The sequence below is a fragment of the Hibiscus syriacus genome, unplaced genomic scaffold, assembly GCF_006381635.1.
Source record: "Hibiscus syriacus cultivar Baekdansim isolate YM2019G1 unplaced genomic scaffold, ASM638163v2 tig00111633_pilon, whole genome shotgun sequence".
Classification (NCBI taxonomy): Eukaryota; Viridiplantae; Streptophyta; class Magnoliopsida; order Malvales; family Malvaceae; genus Hibiscus; species Hibiscus syriacus.
The window spans coordinates 52,262-70,255 of record NW_024063139.1 but is presented as its reverse complement, the minus strand read 5'-3'; the positions used below and the strand labels follow the sequence as shown (position 1 = coordinate 70,255).

The window sequence follows — 17,994 nt, the reverse complement described above, 5'->3', positions numbered from 1 at the left end:
CGCAGAGCATCATAATTAACATGTCCAAGTATTGGGCTCGATGAAGCTCATTTGATCAACCAAAATATGAGCCAAGAGAGGGTAAATTGGTTTTTTGAAATTTAGGGAGTAAGAAATAAAAAGATAGAAATTTTTGCACAAATATTTATAGTGGTTCGACTTATCAACCTAGCTTACATCCACTACCTAAGTTCCTCACTTAGGATTTTCCAACAAATCCATCAATTTGTTCTTTCTTTTTCAAGGATAAAGAGTAACCTTTACAACTTCCTAGTTTTTCACTTAGCTAAACTAGAACCAAACGCCTTTACGAAATGATAAGAAAGTGTAAACAATAAACATCTCAAAAGGAAGGTGTTTACAAAAGTAAACTCACTAAAACATACACTATTTACAAGAGAAAGAAAAATAAGAATGAAAAACTCTTCTATTGTGTTTGATTGCTTGGATAAGTGTTGTCCCTACTTCTTCAAGTGTCCTCATCATGTTTTTATATGTTCAAATGAGTTACTAGTCGTTTGTAGCCGTTTGGTGAGGTTTGGAGTTGTTGAAAGACTTTTTACACAAAAAGTTTTAAAACTTTGGGAAAGTTTTGAAACTCTTCGAAAGAGTCGTTGGAAAAATTTGACTGTTGGACACAAAGTATCAAAACTTTAGGTAAAGTTTTGAAACTCTTGAAAAGTATTAAAACTTTTGAAAAACTACCTTGGAAAGTTTCAAAACTCTTGTAGAAGTTTCGAAACTTCTTGTCAAAATACTCATTTTAAGGTTTTGATTGGACTTTGAATTATTTCGATGAAAACTTTTAATAAATTCAATTTAGTCCAAAAACATTTTGCACTTATTTTTTATATCAAAATATTAGTTCTACACCAAGCCTATCATGCCATAAATTAAATGACTCAAGCATATAAACGGAAGAAGGAACATTATTATTATTCATGTTTTTTACTTTTACAGAAATAACATTGAGTTTCTACTTATCATTCAATACATATCCTCTAACCACAAACATTCCCCATTTAGACAAAATCAGCTCTTAAGATTCAAACATCATTCTAAAGCCATGAACACTTAGGAGTATTCTAGAAACAAGGTGTTTTCGTATGCCAGGTACATACAACACATTATGTAGCTTGAGTTCTTTTTCAGAAGTTATCTTCAAGACTAAAATACATTTTGCCTTGATTTCGAAAGTCGCTACATTGCCTATGTAGAGCTTCTCATCACAGTCGCAAGGTGCCAATTCAGAGAATAATTCTTTTTCGCAACAAATATGACGCGTTGCTCCATTATCGTGCTATCATTCTTTTAGATTAGAGTCAACCAGGTTGACCTTAAAGATCACAACATATAGATTTATATCCTCCATACCCTTAGCCACTCTTTCCACAGTATTAGCCTCGTGAGCTTTAGATTTCTTTGGATGTTTGTACTTTGAGGATTTGTACCTTATCTTTCCATAGTTAAAACACTTCTGTTGGAATTTATCCTTAGAAATTCCACCTTTAGGTCTTAACTTTGACCTATTTTTAGATTGTTTTCCCTTCTTGAAGTCCCTAACTTCAATTATATTTGCCTTACCCTCTTCTTTGTTGAGCTTTTTTTACATTAAATCTATTGTCTTCTTCTATTTGAAGTCTAACAACTAGTTCTTCCACAATCATTTCCTTCATTTTGTGCTTCAGATAATTCTTGAAGTCACTCCATCTAGAAGGTAATTTCTCAATAATGGCGGCTACCAGAAAAAAGATTCACTTATGACCATTCTTTCGGTAAGAATTCCATTGATCATTAGTTGGAGTTCCTCCACTTGTTTTTATATTGGTTTAAAGTTAACCATAGTAAAATTCAATAACTTGACAACTAAATTTTTTTAGCTCTAGTATCTTTAGCTTTGTATTTGTGGTCCAATGCCTCATATAATTTCTTAGTCGTTTTATAACCAACATATATTGGATAAAAGGAATCTTGTAGACTATTTAGAACTACATTATGACATACATAATATGTGTTATTCCAAGCTCCAACAACATTGAAAGTAGTAACATTGTCAACTTCTTCTTATTCTTTAAGAATATGTGGATCTTTCTTTAAGAATATGTGGATCTTTCTTTAAGAACTTTGAAATGTTCATTGTGGTCGAATATAAAAACATTTTCTATTGTCACATCTTGAAGTTCTCTTCGTAGAATTTCGTCAGCTTCTCGTTGTGGTTAACTGCCACTGTTGATTACTCGTATTCGGATTTGGATTCTGAACCGACTTCATTCTTTTAGCATCCAAGTTGTATAAAACAATGGAGTTTCATGTCCTCATTTTTTGTAAAAGAAACGAAACTAGAATTAGAAATAATTTCAATAAATAAAAAGTAATTCTTGTTTATTTTAGATTTTGTTATTGAACAAAATTAATATTCCGAAACAAAATCAATAACCAAAGTTATTTTCATGATAATTTCTATTATATAGATTTGTTCAGTTTGAGATTTTAGCAAACTCGTTAAGACAACATGATAAATCTCGAAACAAATTTGTTCGCTATCTCGTTTTTCCCACAATTCTGAATCATATTGGATTAAGAAAGGCAGAAGAATGAAAATTATCTCTTAAGATTGTTATATGAAGAAACAATCTTAGACGAAATCGAACTTGAGAAAAAAAATAAAATAGAAGAAATTAAATTTCTTTTAAAAAAATAAGAGAATAAAAGAAAATAAAAATACTATTTTATTTTTAATCTTGTGATAGGAAAGAGTTGAGGCCTATTGCGACACAGTTTCCTCAAGACAGATTTTCGGCCACTCCTTTGGTTCTCGAGATCTTTAGCCATCTGTCTCCCAAGATACAACAAATAGATGATCAACGAACAGTTGCACGAATTTTCAAGATCACGAACTATCATTGCCTTCGTCTATCACTGGAAAACTAAGAATGAGATAATATTTTCAAGAAAAAGAGAAGTTCTTGAATTCCGAGATATAAACACCTAATAGGTTTGCTCAATATTTATAAGGGATTTTCAATAGAGTTTTACTCCAACATGATATATTTTAATATTCAAATTTAAACAGATAATAATATCTTTTAATTTGAAATATTGAAAAGATTTGCACTCCTTTTACTTTTTAAACTTGAACAAATATTATTTTAATTTGAAATATTCAAAAGTATATAAGTATCTTTTAATGTTCAAAGTTAAATAGATAATAAATACCTAATTTAACATATTCAAAAGAATAATTGTCCTATTAATATTCAAATTAAATAATATATTTTAATTTTCAATATTTGAAAGGACTATGAAATTAATGTAAATATTAAATCCACTAATTAAATTCACTATTTTCCCAATAATTATTTGATCGATTTGAGTAAAAATATTGAGTTAATCGAGTTGATGAGTCATATTTTATAACTCAAACATCATTTGAAATTTTTTCGAGTCCAATCGAGTTTATGAAATTTGAGTTGAGTCAAATCGAGTGATTCAATTTTCTGTTTAAATTTAACTATAAATATTTATAATGTTATATTTAGATAACTTTCTATAACCATATACGATATACACATATTTTTTTATACATGATATACATATATCATGTAAACTCGATTCAAACTTAAAAAATCAATGCACGAATTATTAAATATTTTAACTTATTTAAGTTATATTTTATAAATCAAACTTTATTTAATTTTTTAATCAAGCCGAGTTTATAAAATTATGAGACGAGTCAAATTAAATTTTATAACATTAAATCAATTCAAAATTTTAAAATTTTTCGAATCAAGTCAAAATTTTAAAATTTTTCGAATCAAGTCAAAATTTTATCTATATATAGAGTTGGTAAAACATAATGAGTAACCAATAATTTCTTAAGAAAAATTAGCATTATTTAAATTAAATATAAAAATTATTATCAAAATATGAATTATATATATTATTATTCGAATATAAATATGTTTATTTTTTTCACATTTGATATGCATAAAAGTATTTTTAAAATATAAAGAGGATAATAAATTTAGATATTTGAAGTCGAAATAGTCGTCGGACTAAGGTTGTCACATTGTTGATTTGGAAGAGGGGCCATTCTAATGATAGTCTAAGCCCAAAGCCTGTTCCATAGTGTATTTAGTTATTGTTTTCAGTGAATGGAATTGCACTGTAAAGTATTTTATGTATTACATTTTAAAGTATTTATTTCACATTTCGTCCAATAATATCATATTTTTAATATTTTAATTTTAGATATATATATAAATTTAATTTCATATTATTTGTAAATATATAAATTTAATTAATTCAATATATTTTCCAAATTAAAATTTTATCCAAATAATATGATTTTATCGAAATGATTATTTACTTAATTTTAAAATTAAATTAAATTTTTTAATATTATTTATATGATTTATGAAGAGTTATTTAATTTTAAAATTAAACCTTAATCACTTTTGATAAATTAAAAACCTAGTCGTTTTCTTTGTCCTCGTCTATCTTCCTTTTTTTCGTCTTTACAATTTGTATCAATTTTATTGATCAATTCAATTTTTTATTCTTTAATTTTGTTTAACCGGTGGCGGCACCGATTTTGATGATGGTTGCCACCCGTTGGTTTTTTTTTATTTTTAATAAGAATAATTATGTTTTCGTGACATGTTCTCTGTCTTTATATCACATTTATCTCTGTCTTTTGATAGTTTACATTTGTTTGCCATTGTTTTTATTTATATTTTTTCTCATGGTTGAATTTGAATCGCCACGACTGATCAAGATGACACTTATTTGTTATCATGGTTATCTTCCTTGCTTTGGACTCTCAGATTGATTTGGATACGTGTTTTGCATTAGTGAATAGTTTTTTCACGTCACTTGACTCTGATTTGTGATTTGTCGGTGGTCTTTCAATAGCTCCATCTCCTTTTGTGGTTCATTTGCCGATGCAGACAGATTTGTTGGTATCTTTATTTTGTTCGAGTTTTTTTGTTAGATTTTTTAACATTTTCCTTCTTTGGTCCTAGTGTGATCTAGGTGGCTAATTTTTGTCTCAATGGTAATAGGAAAATGACATAATTATATTTTAGGTTTATGGTTATGCTTGTAAATCTTCATTGTAATTTTAAATATTTTATATTAATAAAACTAACGAATTTCTCTAAAAAAAAATTAAATCTTATTCAAAAGAAGTGTAATTAAATATTAATCGAAATTAATGTAATTAAATTTTAATCAAAATTAGTGTAAATAAGATAATGATATATTCAAAAATTGATTATAACTTTTTAAAATCAAGTGATCCATTTAAAATTTGACCTATTTATAGGGAATGTTTGGTGAAATCTACCATTTGAAAACGGGTTAGCCTTTCCGTTGACGCGGAGATTATTTAAGCCAAAACTAGATTTTTTTTCCTCCCGAAACAAACGTGAAAAAAAAAAATATATATATCAGTCAGTTTCTGATTACTAATTAGAAGAAAAAGGAAACTTAAAGACGAAGAAGAATTGAAAAGAGATTCTAAGATACGAGGACAAAGGCTACTGTCATTTATATTCATCGGGGGAAGCGATCTACAGGCAGAGTTTCGACTTTAGATGGCGATATTGTACGCGCTGCTCGCGCGTGGATCGGTTGTGCTTGCGGAGTTCACGGCGGCTTCCACTAACGCCAGCACGGTTGCCAGGCAAATTCTAGACAATATACCGGGTGACAATGACATAAACGTTTCGTATTCACAAGATCCATACATCTTCCACGTGAAACGCACAGATGGACTCACCGTTCTTTGTATGGCTGATGAAAGTGCCGGAAGTAAGTCAATTCCCTGTTTCAGCTTATGTTTTCTCTTAAAAAATGTACTTATATTTGATTGGTGCGGCATTCTTATATTTCAATTCCAATTGCTTTGTAATGTATATTTATTAGCTATTTGTTTCCGAATTAAAAGGGAAGTTGTTACAGATGAAGATAGTCGGTTTTGAAGAAAGTTGAGCCTTTAGCTTGCTTGACAATATAGGGTTTGTTTAAAAGTATTGCCGTAAGTGCTATGTTCTGTGAATTTATTGCTCTTATTCTGCTTTTGATTGATTACTTCCCTTTGACTCTGTTTTGAATGATGAGTTGGAGATGGAAATTTATCTGTTCTTCAGTCACATTCCGAGGATTTTCGCGAATCAAATTGAGAATTCATAATGACAATCTCTTTGTGCTGTTACTCTTCGTTTTTAAGAACTCTTTGGTCATGATATTTGTTAATGATAAGTTGTTTAGGTCATGGTTTCCAGCTCAGTTGGTAGAGCACAAGATTCTTAACGGTCGTGAGATCGAGTCCTGGATGATATTTCATAATTTGGAGGTTTCTTACGGAAGCTGCTCTCAACCTAGTGTTGGGGCAGCCTACTATCTTACCTCCCCTTACCCCATTACATATGGGAACAAGGGACAGTCATTTTTTTTTGTTTAGGTCATGGTTGATGCGTTTATCGTTTTGTTTTGCAGGGCGAATTCCTTTTGCATTTCTTGAAGACATTAATCAGAGATTTGTTAAAACTTAATGCGGATCGGTATTTTTGGCCCGGCCTTATGGCATGAATGATGAATTTTCGAGGGTTTTGAGCCAGCAACTGGAATACTACTCCAGCGATCCCAATGCTGATAGGATAAATCGTTTAAAAGGTGAAATGAGTCAGGTATGTTTTCAATGCTTGGTAATTGGAATCAGGTTAGAAGTAAGAGTATTCTATTTCTTCTAGGTTCCCATTGGCCAATTCCTTTCCTATCCAACCTTCTAATCATTTATGATTTGGGTTTGAATGCATAAGCACGAGCTTCTACCTTCTCTAAAGATGAACTAATTTGCTGTTCAGATCACATAGAATACGAGTTATTTTTCTTCATTTGATTTATTTGTCAACCATTTAGCCATTTGTATCCGAGGGGAACCCTTCATGTAATTGTACCTGGATGGTTAGATTATGGCTTTTTTGTTCGAACACTAGCCTAATGTGCTAATTGTATTCTAACAGGTGCGAAATGTTATGATAGAGAATATTGACAAAGTCTTAGAGAGAGGTGATCGCTTAGAATTGCTGGTTGACAAAACTGCTAATATTCAAGGGCATACCTTTCGCTTCAGAAAGCAAACTCGCCGTTTTAGAAACACAGTATGGTGGAGAAATGTCAAGCTGACGTACGCTTTCTGAACTTTAACCCCCTTTGTTTTTGTATATGTACATGCATTGCATTAAGTTTAGAAGCTAAATTTTACTAAAACATGAGCATAGTTAGCTTTATGTGTAAATTTGCTCCTTAGAATAAAAGATATACTAGGATGGATGAATTTATCGCTCGTTCGCCTTGGATATTGCAGGGTTGCTCTGATAATCCTCCTCCTAATTGTTGTTTACGTTGTGCTGGCTTTTGTTTGCGATGGTATCGCGCTACCTTCCTGTCTAGAATGATGTCAAGAGGTCTGAGATCGGAACCACTTCCATACTCCCCATGCACCCTTTTGCTTATGCTTGATGTTAAGGATAATCAACGAAAAGTAATTCATGAATCGATAAGGATAATTTTAGCGTATAACTTGACATTTTTCCAATGGTTAATGAAATAATTAATTTATTTGCAGATGCTTGATGTTAAGTCATAAATTATGAATGTAAAAATGGTAGTTAAAGGTTTGGAAGAGATGTTATATCTGCTCTATGCCTAAAAGTGTACTACTTATTACCCTTATTTTAATTTTATTTTATTAATGGTAGGGCGACGAAAGATCCCGTTACATTAATTAATAATAGCCACTGAATTTATGGGCCAATCTAATCAAAAGATAATATGCTTTTGGTTGATATTTAATTTAATTAAGTAAAGTATACTTGCCGTATATACCGCGGTTATACTTTATATGTTTACCTATTATATAGGGGTATAATCAAATGAAAGAAAAATATTAGCCGTTGATAACAAAAAAAATATCGAAGAGGATGGGTCCCGAAAGTTCTCGAAATGATGACATGTTTGCCCAATAGACTCCAGTCATTCCTCGGTCACGTGCGTTCTTTGTGGGCCCATGGACCTATGAAAATCCTCTTAAGCTACACCGCAGTGGATGATCATTTACACTCACCAAAACGCAGCGTACGGGGAAGGTCAAAGGTACATCGAGGTGCAGGTTAAAGGATGGTGCACCCCTCTCTTACCTTCGAAAAACTACATACAAGGCTCACGCCTATCTTTTCCTTTCTATAGAGCACAGACGAAAAGAAGAGAGCCCAAAATCAGAGCTTGAAAGTATAAATCCAGAGAATATCTAAGCAAAAAAGGTGAAAAGGGAGCAATGAAGCAGAGCACCCCTGAGGCAGTTTCCTCATCGTCGAGCTTACCGGATCAATCACAACCCGCCACCTCAGCATCGGTATCCGACAACAACAACAATAGCAAACCCTTGGCATCGATATCGGCGGCTGATGACTTAGCTGGAGTGGGGTTAAGAGACGGTAGCGGTGGGGCGCAGGAAGCCGTAACCGTCGATCGGCGAGGGGAATACTCGGCCGTTTGTAGATGGACGGTTCATAATTTCCCGAGAGTGAAAGCTAGGGCACTATGGAGTAAGTACTTCGAGGTAGGCGGTTATGATTGCCGTTTATTGGTGTATCCGAAAGGGGACTCCCAGGCTCTGCCGGGTTACATATCGGTTTATCTCCAAATCATGGATCCGCGGGGTACGTCCTCGTCAAAATGGGACTGCTTCGCTAGCTATAGATTGGCCATCGTCAACCTAAATGATGATTCCAATACCATTCATCGTGATTCGTGGCATCGGTTCTCTAGCAAGAAGAAATCTCACGGTTGGTGCGATTTCACTCCTTCTTCTACTGTTTTCGATTCCAAATTAGGTTACCTTTTCAACAACGATGCTGTTTTAATCACCGCCGATATCTTAATCTTGAATGAAACCGTTAATTTCACGCGTGATACTAACGATGTCCAATCCTCATTGTCCTCTACGATATCGTCTGTTGTTTCCAGTCCTGTTTCTGATGTTTTGAGTGGCAAATTCACTTGGAAAGTGCGTAACTTTAGCTTGTTTAAGGAAATGATTAAGACGCAGAAGATAATGAGCCCGGTTTTCCCTGCTGGGGAGTGTAATCTGAGGATTAGTGTGTATCAAAGCTCGGTTAATGGGCAGGAGTATTTATCTATGTGTTTGGAGAGTAAGAATACTGAGAAAACGGTTGCTTCCGATAGGAGTTGTTGGTGCTTGTTTAGAATGTCAGTGCTGAATCAGAAACCAGGGTCAAATCATATGCATAGGGACTCTTATGGGAGGTTTGCAGCTGACAATAAGAGTGGGGATAATACAAGTTTGGGGTGGAATGACTACATGAAAATGTCAGATTTTGTTGGGTTGGAGACAGGGCTTTTGGAGGATGATACTGCGGTATTTAGCACTTCGTTTCATGTGATCAAAGAGTTTAGTAGTTTCTCCAAGAATGGTGGGTTGATTACTGGGAGGAGTGGGAGTAGTGCAAGGAAGTCTGATGGGCATATGGGGAAATTTACTTGGAGGATTGAGAATTTTACAAGGTTGAAGGATCTTCTGAAGAAGAGGAAGATAACAGGTCTTTGCATCAAGAGCAGAAGATTTCAGATTGGAAATTGGGATTGTCGTCTCATTGTTTATCCTCGAGGTATGTAAGAATCATTGCAATTCTTTAGTAATGATCCGGACTTCTGATCATTTTCTACAGACAAACTAAGCATGGGTTTTCAAGTTTAAGGAACTTATATGCCTTTCCATTTTTCCCTTATTTTTTTCTTACAGGATTTAGTGTACGGTGATTGCATGCTTATGGTAGTTGTCAGCCAGTCAGCCTACTTTTTGTTTTTTTGAATCCAATGGGTAATGAATTAGCTCGATCATCCATGCCTTTTGTCTCTAAGTTCATACGAAGGGTCTTGAAAATGGTTTTGGATTTAATAGCACCTTCCTTAAGTCTCCTTTAGGGAAATGGCTACAGATTTTGCTAGCTGTCAATACTTGTAGGGCAGCTATTTGTCACTTTTATGCTCATACAATCTTGTAATGCAAAATCATTTGGAATTCTTATTTTGTTGTTTTTACCTTTGTAATCTGGCTTGCATTCAGTCTTATGATTCTTGCATCCGAAGCAAGGTAACCTGGTCTGATCATCTCTAAATTGTATTGGAAGTGAACTGATTAAAAATTTCTATGGACTTGATTGGGATCAGGGCAGTCTCAGCCACCGTGCCACCTTTCTGTGTTTCTTGAGGTTACAGATTCACGAAATACTTCTAGTGACTGGAGCTGTTTTGTGAGTCATCGTCTGTCAGTTATGAATCAAAAAGTGGAGGAGAAGTCAGTTACAAAAGAATCTCAGAACCGCTACTCTAAAGCTGCCAAAGACTGGGGTTGGCGTGAATTTGTGACACTTACCAGCCTCTTTGATCAGGATTCTGGATTTCTTTTTCAGGATACTGTTGTGTTTTCTGCTGAGGTTCTTATACTGAAAGAGACATCAATAATGCAGGATTTAACTGGTCAGGATACTGAATCAACAAACACTGCTTCCCAGGAAGGCAGTGTTGGAAAGAGAAGTACATTCACTTGGAAGGTGGAGAACTTCTTATCTTTCAAGGAAATAATGGAAAATCGCAAAATTTTTAGTAAGTTTTTCCAAGCTGGTGGATGTGAGCTTCGAATTGGTAGGTGATTATTTCCTGTCAATTCTCCGCTGAATATGTCCTTGTAACCTTTTCTGTTGATTAATTGACTGTTTCTCATGATGCAGGCGTATACGAGTCCTTTGACACTATATGTATATACTTGGAGAGTGATCAGTCGGTTGGTAGTGATCCAGACAAAAACTTCTGGGTTAGATACAGAATGGCCATAATGAATCAAAAAAATCCGGCCAAGACTGTTTGGAAAGAATCTTCAATTTGTACAAAGACATGGAATAATTCTGTTTTGCAATTCATGAAGGTATCAGATATGTTAGAAGCAGACGCAGGGTTCCTCTTGCGTGATGCCGTTGTTTTTGTTTGTGAAATACTGGATTGCTGCCCTTGGTTTGAATTTTCAGACCTTGAGGTTAGTCACATTTGGATCTCTACCATTTATGTGTTGTTTACTATTCACATTAATAAGTTCTGTTTATTTTGGTTTTTCAGATTTAGATGTTAGTATTCTGGGCTTTCTGTTTATATGTAATCCATTTTTTTATCACAGCAATTATGGTAGAAAAAGGAGATATATATTTTCTCATTGCATGCCCTATTAAACTGTTTATGAATTGCCTTGAATGTTGTATAAACTTGATCCTTACCCAAATATTGGCCTGATTCTATTGACCCTCTCGCTTATACACAATGTTCTTTTTTGTTCCCATGCTTCCATTGAACCTGGAAGGAACTAGTAAAATCTACCATAAGTTTTCCCATTATATCTTTTCCTTTCCTGTGTGGAATGGAATTTATTTTCTTCGCATATTCCTAAAGAGCATTTTGATTTTTAGCCTCTCCACTTTACACCAGGTTTTGGCGGCTGAGGATGATCAGGATGCTCTCACTACTGATCCAGATGAGCTCATTGCTTCTGAAGACAGTGAAGGTATAAGTGGAGATGAAGAAGATATATTTAGAAACCTTCTTTCCCGAGCTGGATTTCACCTTACCTATGGAGATAATCCATCGGAGCCACAGGTCACTTTACGAGAGAAGCTTCTGATGGATGCTGGGGCAATTGCTGGTTTTCTGACTGGACTGCGTGTTTACCTTGATGACCCAGCCAAAGTAAAACGTTTGCTACTTCCAACAAAGCTTTCTGGTAGTGGTAATGGGAAGAATGTTTCAAAGACAGATGAATCTTCACCTAGTTTGATGAATTTGCTAATGGGGGTTAAAGTTTTGCAGCAAGCAATTATTGATCTGCTTTTGGATATAATGATTGAATGTTGCCAACCCTCAGAAGGAATTGCTGATTCGTCAGATGCAAATTTAAAACCTTTTAATTGTGGTGAAGCTGCTAGCCGATGTCATTGTGAATTGGAGAATAGAGCTGTAGAATCTGCTCAATTTCTTATGTATGAAAGAGTTGATTCTTGTGTGAATGATGGTAGCACTGCCTCTGCTGTACAAAGTTCTGACATGAATGGGATTGACATCTCTGGAAAAGCTGTTCGTGGTCATCCTACTTCTCCTCCGGAAGCCTCTGGTGGGAGTTCTTTGGAGAATTCCTCACTTTACTCAAAGGTAAAATTTGGAAATAACATTGACTAGATTATTAATCATTTATTGACTACTTGGATAATTTTAATTTCCAGACCAAGTGCTCGGAACAATCTGAGGAGCTTTTAGGGTTGATTGTCAATTCATTGAGAGCCCTAGATGGAGCTGTTCCACAAGGCTGCCCTGAGCCCAGGCGGAGGCCCCAGTCGGCACAAAAGATTGCTCTTGTATTGGATAAAGCTCCTAAGCATTTGCAACCTGACCTAGTAGCATTGGTGCCTAAATTGGTAGAGCATTCTGAGCACCCATTGGCTGCTTATGCTCTTCTTGATCGTCTTCAAAAGCCAGATGCTGAGCCTTCTTTGCGGTTGCCTGTAAGATTGTCTTTGTAGCCTACTTAATTTCCTTACTTATGTCTTTGTAGCCTTCTTTACTTATGTAGTATTGTTTCCACTCATGTTTTTTTCTCTACAAATTTCATATGTTTATAATGGTTCTTCTCTTTCAGGTATTTGGAGTCCTCAGTCAACTAGAGTGTGATGGTGAAGTGTGGGAATGCATCTTATTTCAATCTTTTGAGCTCTTGGCTGATTCAAATGATGAACCTCTGGTTACAACCATAGATTTCATCTTTAAAGCTGCGTCCCAATGCCAACATCTTCTAGAAGCAGTATGGCTTGCTTTCTTTTATCATCATTTCATTCAGCATGTCAACATAGTTTTGGGAAGCATATATAACTACTTCTGTTTTCTTATGTAGGTTAGATCTGTTCGCGTTAGGCTAAAGAATTTGGGCCTAGATGTGTCTCCTTGTGTTCTTGACTTTTTAAGTAAAGCTGTAAATAGCCGGGGTGATGTTGCGGAGGCCATACTAAGAGATATTGAATGTGATGCTGATTTCATTGAAAATTGCTCAGTGTTGCCCTCTGGATTCTTCTTGTTTGGTGAAAATGGATATCTTCCTGAAAGATTGAGTGCCCTTGATGAGCAGGCCTTTTGTTATGGTCAGCATTTTTCTGACATTTATGTCCTGATAGAAATGCTATCCATACCTTGCCTTGCTGTTGAAGCTTCTCAAACATTTGAGAGAGCTGTGGCTCGAGGTGCCTTTGCGGCTCAGTTGGTAGCCATGGTTTTGGAAAGGCGTCTAGCCCATGGACTCAATTGTAATGCCAGATATGTTGCAGAAAGCTTACAGAATGGGGATGCTGTAGTAGAGGGAGAGGCCAGTGAAGAACTTGGTGTTCAACAGGATGATTTCACTTTACTTCTAGGTCTTGCTGAGACATTGGCTCTCTCAAGCAACCTTCGTATCAGGGGCTTTGTGAAGATGCTTTATACAATATTATTTAAGTGGTATATCGATGAGTCCTACCGAGTGAGGATCCTGAAAAGACTTGTTGATCGTGCCACTGGCACTACAGAAAATAGTCGTGAAGTAGACTTGGATTTTGATATTTTGGTTACTTTGGTTTCCGAGGAGCAAGAAATTATTAGGCCTGTTCTCAGCATGATGCAAGAAGTTGCTAAGCTTGCAAATGTTGATCGGGCAGCACTTAGGCACCAGTTATGTGCTAGTGAAGATGCGGTTATCCACATGCGTGAAGAGGCAAAGGTTGGAATGTCTAATATGGCCAAGGAAAAAGCTGCATTATCCCAGAAATTAAGTGAATCTGAAACCACAAATAACAGACTTAAGGTATGGGTCTTAAACTAATGGTAAGGTTTATTTTTTATCTTCTATTTATTTTTGAAAGATTAATGGTAAGATTTATGATTCAGGAAGTTCTTAATACTAATCTATTTTATAAATTAACAGTCCAAAATGAAGGCTGACATGGATTGCTTTGCTCGGGAAAAGAAGGAACTTTCTGAACAAATACACGAGGTTGAGAATCAACTTGAGTGGCTCCGCTCAGAGAGGGATGATGAAATCGCAAAACTCACTGCTGAGAAGAAAGCACTTCAAGATCGTCTTCATGATGCAGAGGCACAGCTCTCCCACTTGAAGTCTCGCAAACGTGATGAGTTGAAGGTACTTGTGATGATAAATGTGCTCCCTCTTTGCTATTGTGCTGGTTTGTGTTGATTGCTATCTTAATCTCTATCTGACAAGTTTTGCTATGTGACAGAGGGTAGTCAAGGAGAAGAATGCTCTTGCTGAAAGATTGAAGAGTGCTGAAGCCGCACGGAAAAGATTTGATGAGGAATTAAAACGGTATGCCACTGAGAATGTCACTCGAGAAGAAATTCGCCAGTCGCTTGAGGATGAGATTCGCAGATTGACACAAACAGTAGGGCAAACCGAAGGTGAAAAGCGGGAAAAGGAAGAGCAGGTTGCTAGGTGTGAAGCATATATTGATGACATGGAATCGAAGTTGCAGGCGTGCCAGGTTTTATCCTCACCAGTCACCATACATATGCCTTTATCTATTTCATAATCATGTTCTGGGAGTTATCTGTTTAACCGGGACCTAGTGAGAAGGGGATTGGGTATTATTGAACTTGTCCTATGATGTCTAGTTTGAGTTTGAATAATCATTTGGCCCTCTCATGGAAAGTTATGAGCTTAGAAAACTAATTCGATTTTCTTTTTTTTTTGCGTTTTTCGTTTGTGTCGATTCTTCTGCAGCAATACATTCACACCCTTGAAGCCTCACTTCAAGAAGAAATGTCACGACATGCCCCTCTCTATGGTGCTGGTTTGGAAGCTCTGTCCATGAAAGAGTTGGAAACATTGTCGAGGATTCACGAGGAAGGGCTGAGGCAAATCCACACCCTCCAGCTGCGTAAAGGCAGCCCTGCTGGTAGTCCACTTATGAGTCCGCATACTCATGGGTTATACCCTACAACACCACCGCCGCCACCACCAATGGCTGTAAGTCTGCCCCCTTCTCTCATCCCCAATGGTGTAGGGATACACAGCAATGGGCACGTGAACGGCACCGTTGGGCCTTGGTTTAACCATGCTTGACTCGTGGGGCCTCAAGATCTTTTAGTTACACCACCATAGAGCTGGTTAACATCTCAATTAGACAGAGATGTCCCCCCTCCCCCTTTCAGTTTCCTGTGTTTTTTGCGGTATTTGTTGCTGGTAGATCTGTTGGATCAGAGGTGTGTGGAGAAAGAAACAATAAGAGAGAGAAAGATCCCTTTCCCATGTCAGATCGATAGAACTAACAGTCGGAAATGCTGTTACTTATGTCTTTCCTTCGGATTTTTATAAAAGAAAAAAGGGTAATGTCAGGCATTCGAAAAGGGTTTTGGTTAACCATCCAAGCAAATGCATGTTTGTTAGTAAGTCGATGGAAATTTGATGTAGGGACGATAGGAATGAGCAATTGCCATTGTTGGTGAGCACGTGCCATTAGCATGCGTTTCAGTACGTCTGCCTGGCTCCCCAGCCCCAACCCAACGACCAGGCAAAGAATCAGATGCCAAGGTGATGGCACAAAAGGCAGATTTTATTTATTTATTTATTTTTGCCATCTGCCGAAAAGACTCCGAATTAATTGAACCGGAATGGCAGATGTGTTAGATCGAGTATCTATGACATTAAGCGTTTAGATTCGAGTTCCATTTTATGTAAACACTGTAAATAGATGGGAGAAAAAGCAAAGAAAAGAAGAGAAGAGAACAAATTACTTTCTTCTTTACAGATAAGCATAAAGATTAACAAATTAATATTCAAGTAATTGTTTAATCATTACTCAACCTACCATACACCTTCCAAAACTGTCCCCACATAACTAACAAACATCCTTAATTTCTCATCTTCCTTTTTTCTTCCTCGCCAAGCAAAAAGCTCATATCTTTCCTGCAATGCCTTGAAACTTGTAGCGAAAATCCCAGAACAACAGTCTATTTAACCTACATTCATTGTATTATCATCTGGGGTTCTATTAAAAAAATTAAAAGAATATGGCTTTACTTTATGTTATTTTCATTGGACTCACCACTGGAATAGGATTGATTGTTGCTTTTGCTCGATATGAGAAAGTCCGATTCTCTCGTCGTGCTCATATGGTATTTCGTGACGTACATCATATGAATGTAGTTTTTCTTATAGTTTGGCTTTGAAGAAAATAACTTCATTTTTATCTGTTTTTGGATTATATACATGTTGGGCTGAACTGAAACGTTATGCAGGCAAAGACGGTTGCTTCATTTGCAAGGATGACAGTGCAAGATACAAGAAAAATCCTTCCACAAGAGTTTTATCCACCTTGGGTAGTCTTTTCTCAACGCCAGAAGTTGAGTTATGTTAAAAATAGGGCTAATGTAACGTGAAGTAAAAAGGAATTGAGTGATGAAATAAATTAAATGACAAAGGTAAGAAAAAGTGAAAAACTTCACTGTAGTATATTCAAGTAACAATAGATTACAAGTTTAATATGTATATATAGTAGGTGAGAACAAGTATTTAATTTAAACTAAACTACTTAGTAGTTATCCTTATCTAACTTTCTAAGAGTTAATTTAAACTAAACTACTTAGTAGTTATCTTTATCTAATTTTCTAAGAGTTAGTGTTATATTAAAATACTAATTAATTATCCTTATCTATCGCATAACCTACAAGTTATAACAATCCAATCCATCGTGTGTTAGTACACTACCAGATTGTCAACTAATGTTAGTTTCTTCATGAATACAGTTAGTGTGGCTCAATGTGCAGCCCAAAAAGATTTGGCCATATGTTGACGAGGTAAATTTTTTCTTTTTTTCTGTTAAAAAAAATTCCAGATGCAATTTGTTTTATATCTTTCACTTGGTTCATCTATTCGAAGGCATAGGCAGCAATAGAGAAAATTAGAGCTAGTGTTGAGTCAACTCTCGAACAATACACACCGGCTGTCATATCATCTACGAAGTTTGGAAAGTTGACTCTTGGTACCATTGCTCCACAATTTACAGGTTAGTTTTTTCTTTCTTTAAATTGCAACACCGGTTTTTGTATGTCGAGCATATCGAGAATGGTTTTGGTTTAATTTGTTTCCTTTATAGTTCGATGATGTTGCACGAATTGTTCATACTCTTTAGGTGTTTCTATTGTTGAGAGGTGAAAGTGGTGATGGGGGAATCACCATGGAATTGGAGATTAAGTGGGATGGTAACACAAATATTGTGCTTAATATCAACACTAGACTTGGTGTTTCCCTGCCTGTGCAGGTAAACTTGCTGCTCATGCTAAAGAGCCTTTCTGGTTTATCATGTTCGATTTATTTGATAAAATGCTCATTTTATCAAATAAGTGCTGGAGAAAAGATGATAGCAAATAAGTGCTCATTCCAAATTGGATTCAATGTATTATTCTGTAGAAGAACTATAACAGTTAAATATCAATCCTAGAAAAGATGATAGCAGTTGCTGGAGAAAGTGAAGTATCTTACAATAGTTTTACTGGTTTTCATTTTATGCCGAAGTGGATGCACAAATAACTCGGCGAAAGGATCGGATTTCCCAATCATGTCCTTATTTGCTAGGTCCTTGGCTTGCACAAGCTTCACATCTAATACTCCAACAGGTTTCAACTCCAGATCACTGGTAGAGGGTATAATCATAAACAAACAGTTTCATCAATGGGAATTGGGAAGAACACACTTATTTTCCCTTAAATTATTTGGATAAAACATATGCCATGAACATTTCAGACATCAAAAAGAAACAGGAAGATATGAAATTCAACTACAGTGACTTAGCATACCTGTAATCTCCAGGTAAAACGGGTATAATTTTC

General features: G+C 35.6%; 1 protein-coding gene, 2 long non-coding RNA genes and 1 pseudogene across 3 annotated transcripts; 3 read left to right on the top strand and 1 right to left on the bottom strand.

The window, feature by feature from the left end:
- The first annotated feature begins 5,459 nt into the window (after positions 1-5,459).
- On the top strand, positions 5,460-7,519 carry LOC120166245 (annotated as a pseudogene).
- An 822-nt stretch (positions 7,520-8,341) lies between these two features.
- LOC120166203 lies at positions 8,342-15,505 on the top strand. Its single transcript, XM_039175531.1, has 10 exons — positions 8,342-9,695; positions 10,258-10,731; positions 10,818-11,119; positions 11,563-12,279; positions 12,351-12,629; positions 12,764-12,925; positions 13,016-13,954; positions 14,075-14,290; positions 14,388-14,648; positions 14,888-15,505. The coding sequence occupies exons 1-10, from the start codon at positions 8,342-8,344 to the stop codon at positions 15,227-15,229; spliced, it is 5,046 nt and encodes a 1,681-aa protein (XP_039031462.1). The 3' UTR covers positions 15,230-15,505.
- A 718-nt stretch (positions 15,506-16,223) lies between these two features.
- LOC120166205 lies at positions 16,224-17,167 on the top strand. Its single transcript, XR_005519903.1, has 4 exons — positions 16,224-16,281; positions 16,405-16,513; positions 16,916-16,962; positions 17,045-17,167. It is a non-coding gene; the product is annotated as an uncharacterized LOC120166205 (long non-coding RNA).
- Positions 17,168-17,537: 370 nt separating this feature from the next.
- Positions 17,538-17,994, bottom strand: LOC120166204. Its single transcript, XR_005519902.1, has 3 exons — positions 17,962-17,994; positions 17,648-17,798; positions 17,538-17,569 (listed from the first exon to the last, which is right to left on the bottom strand). It is a non-coding gene; the product is annotated as an uncharacterized LOC120166204 (long non-coding RNA).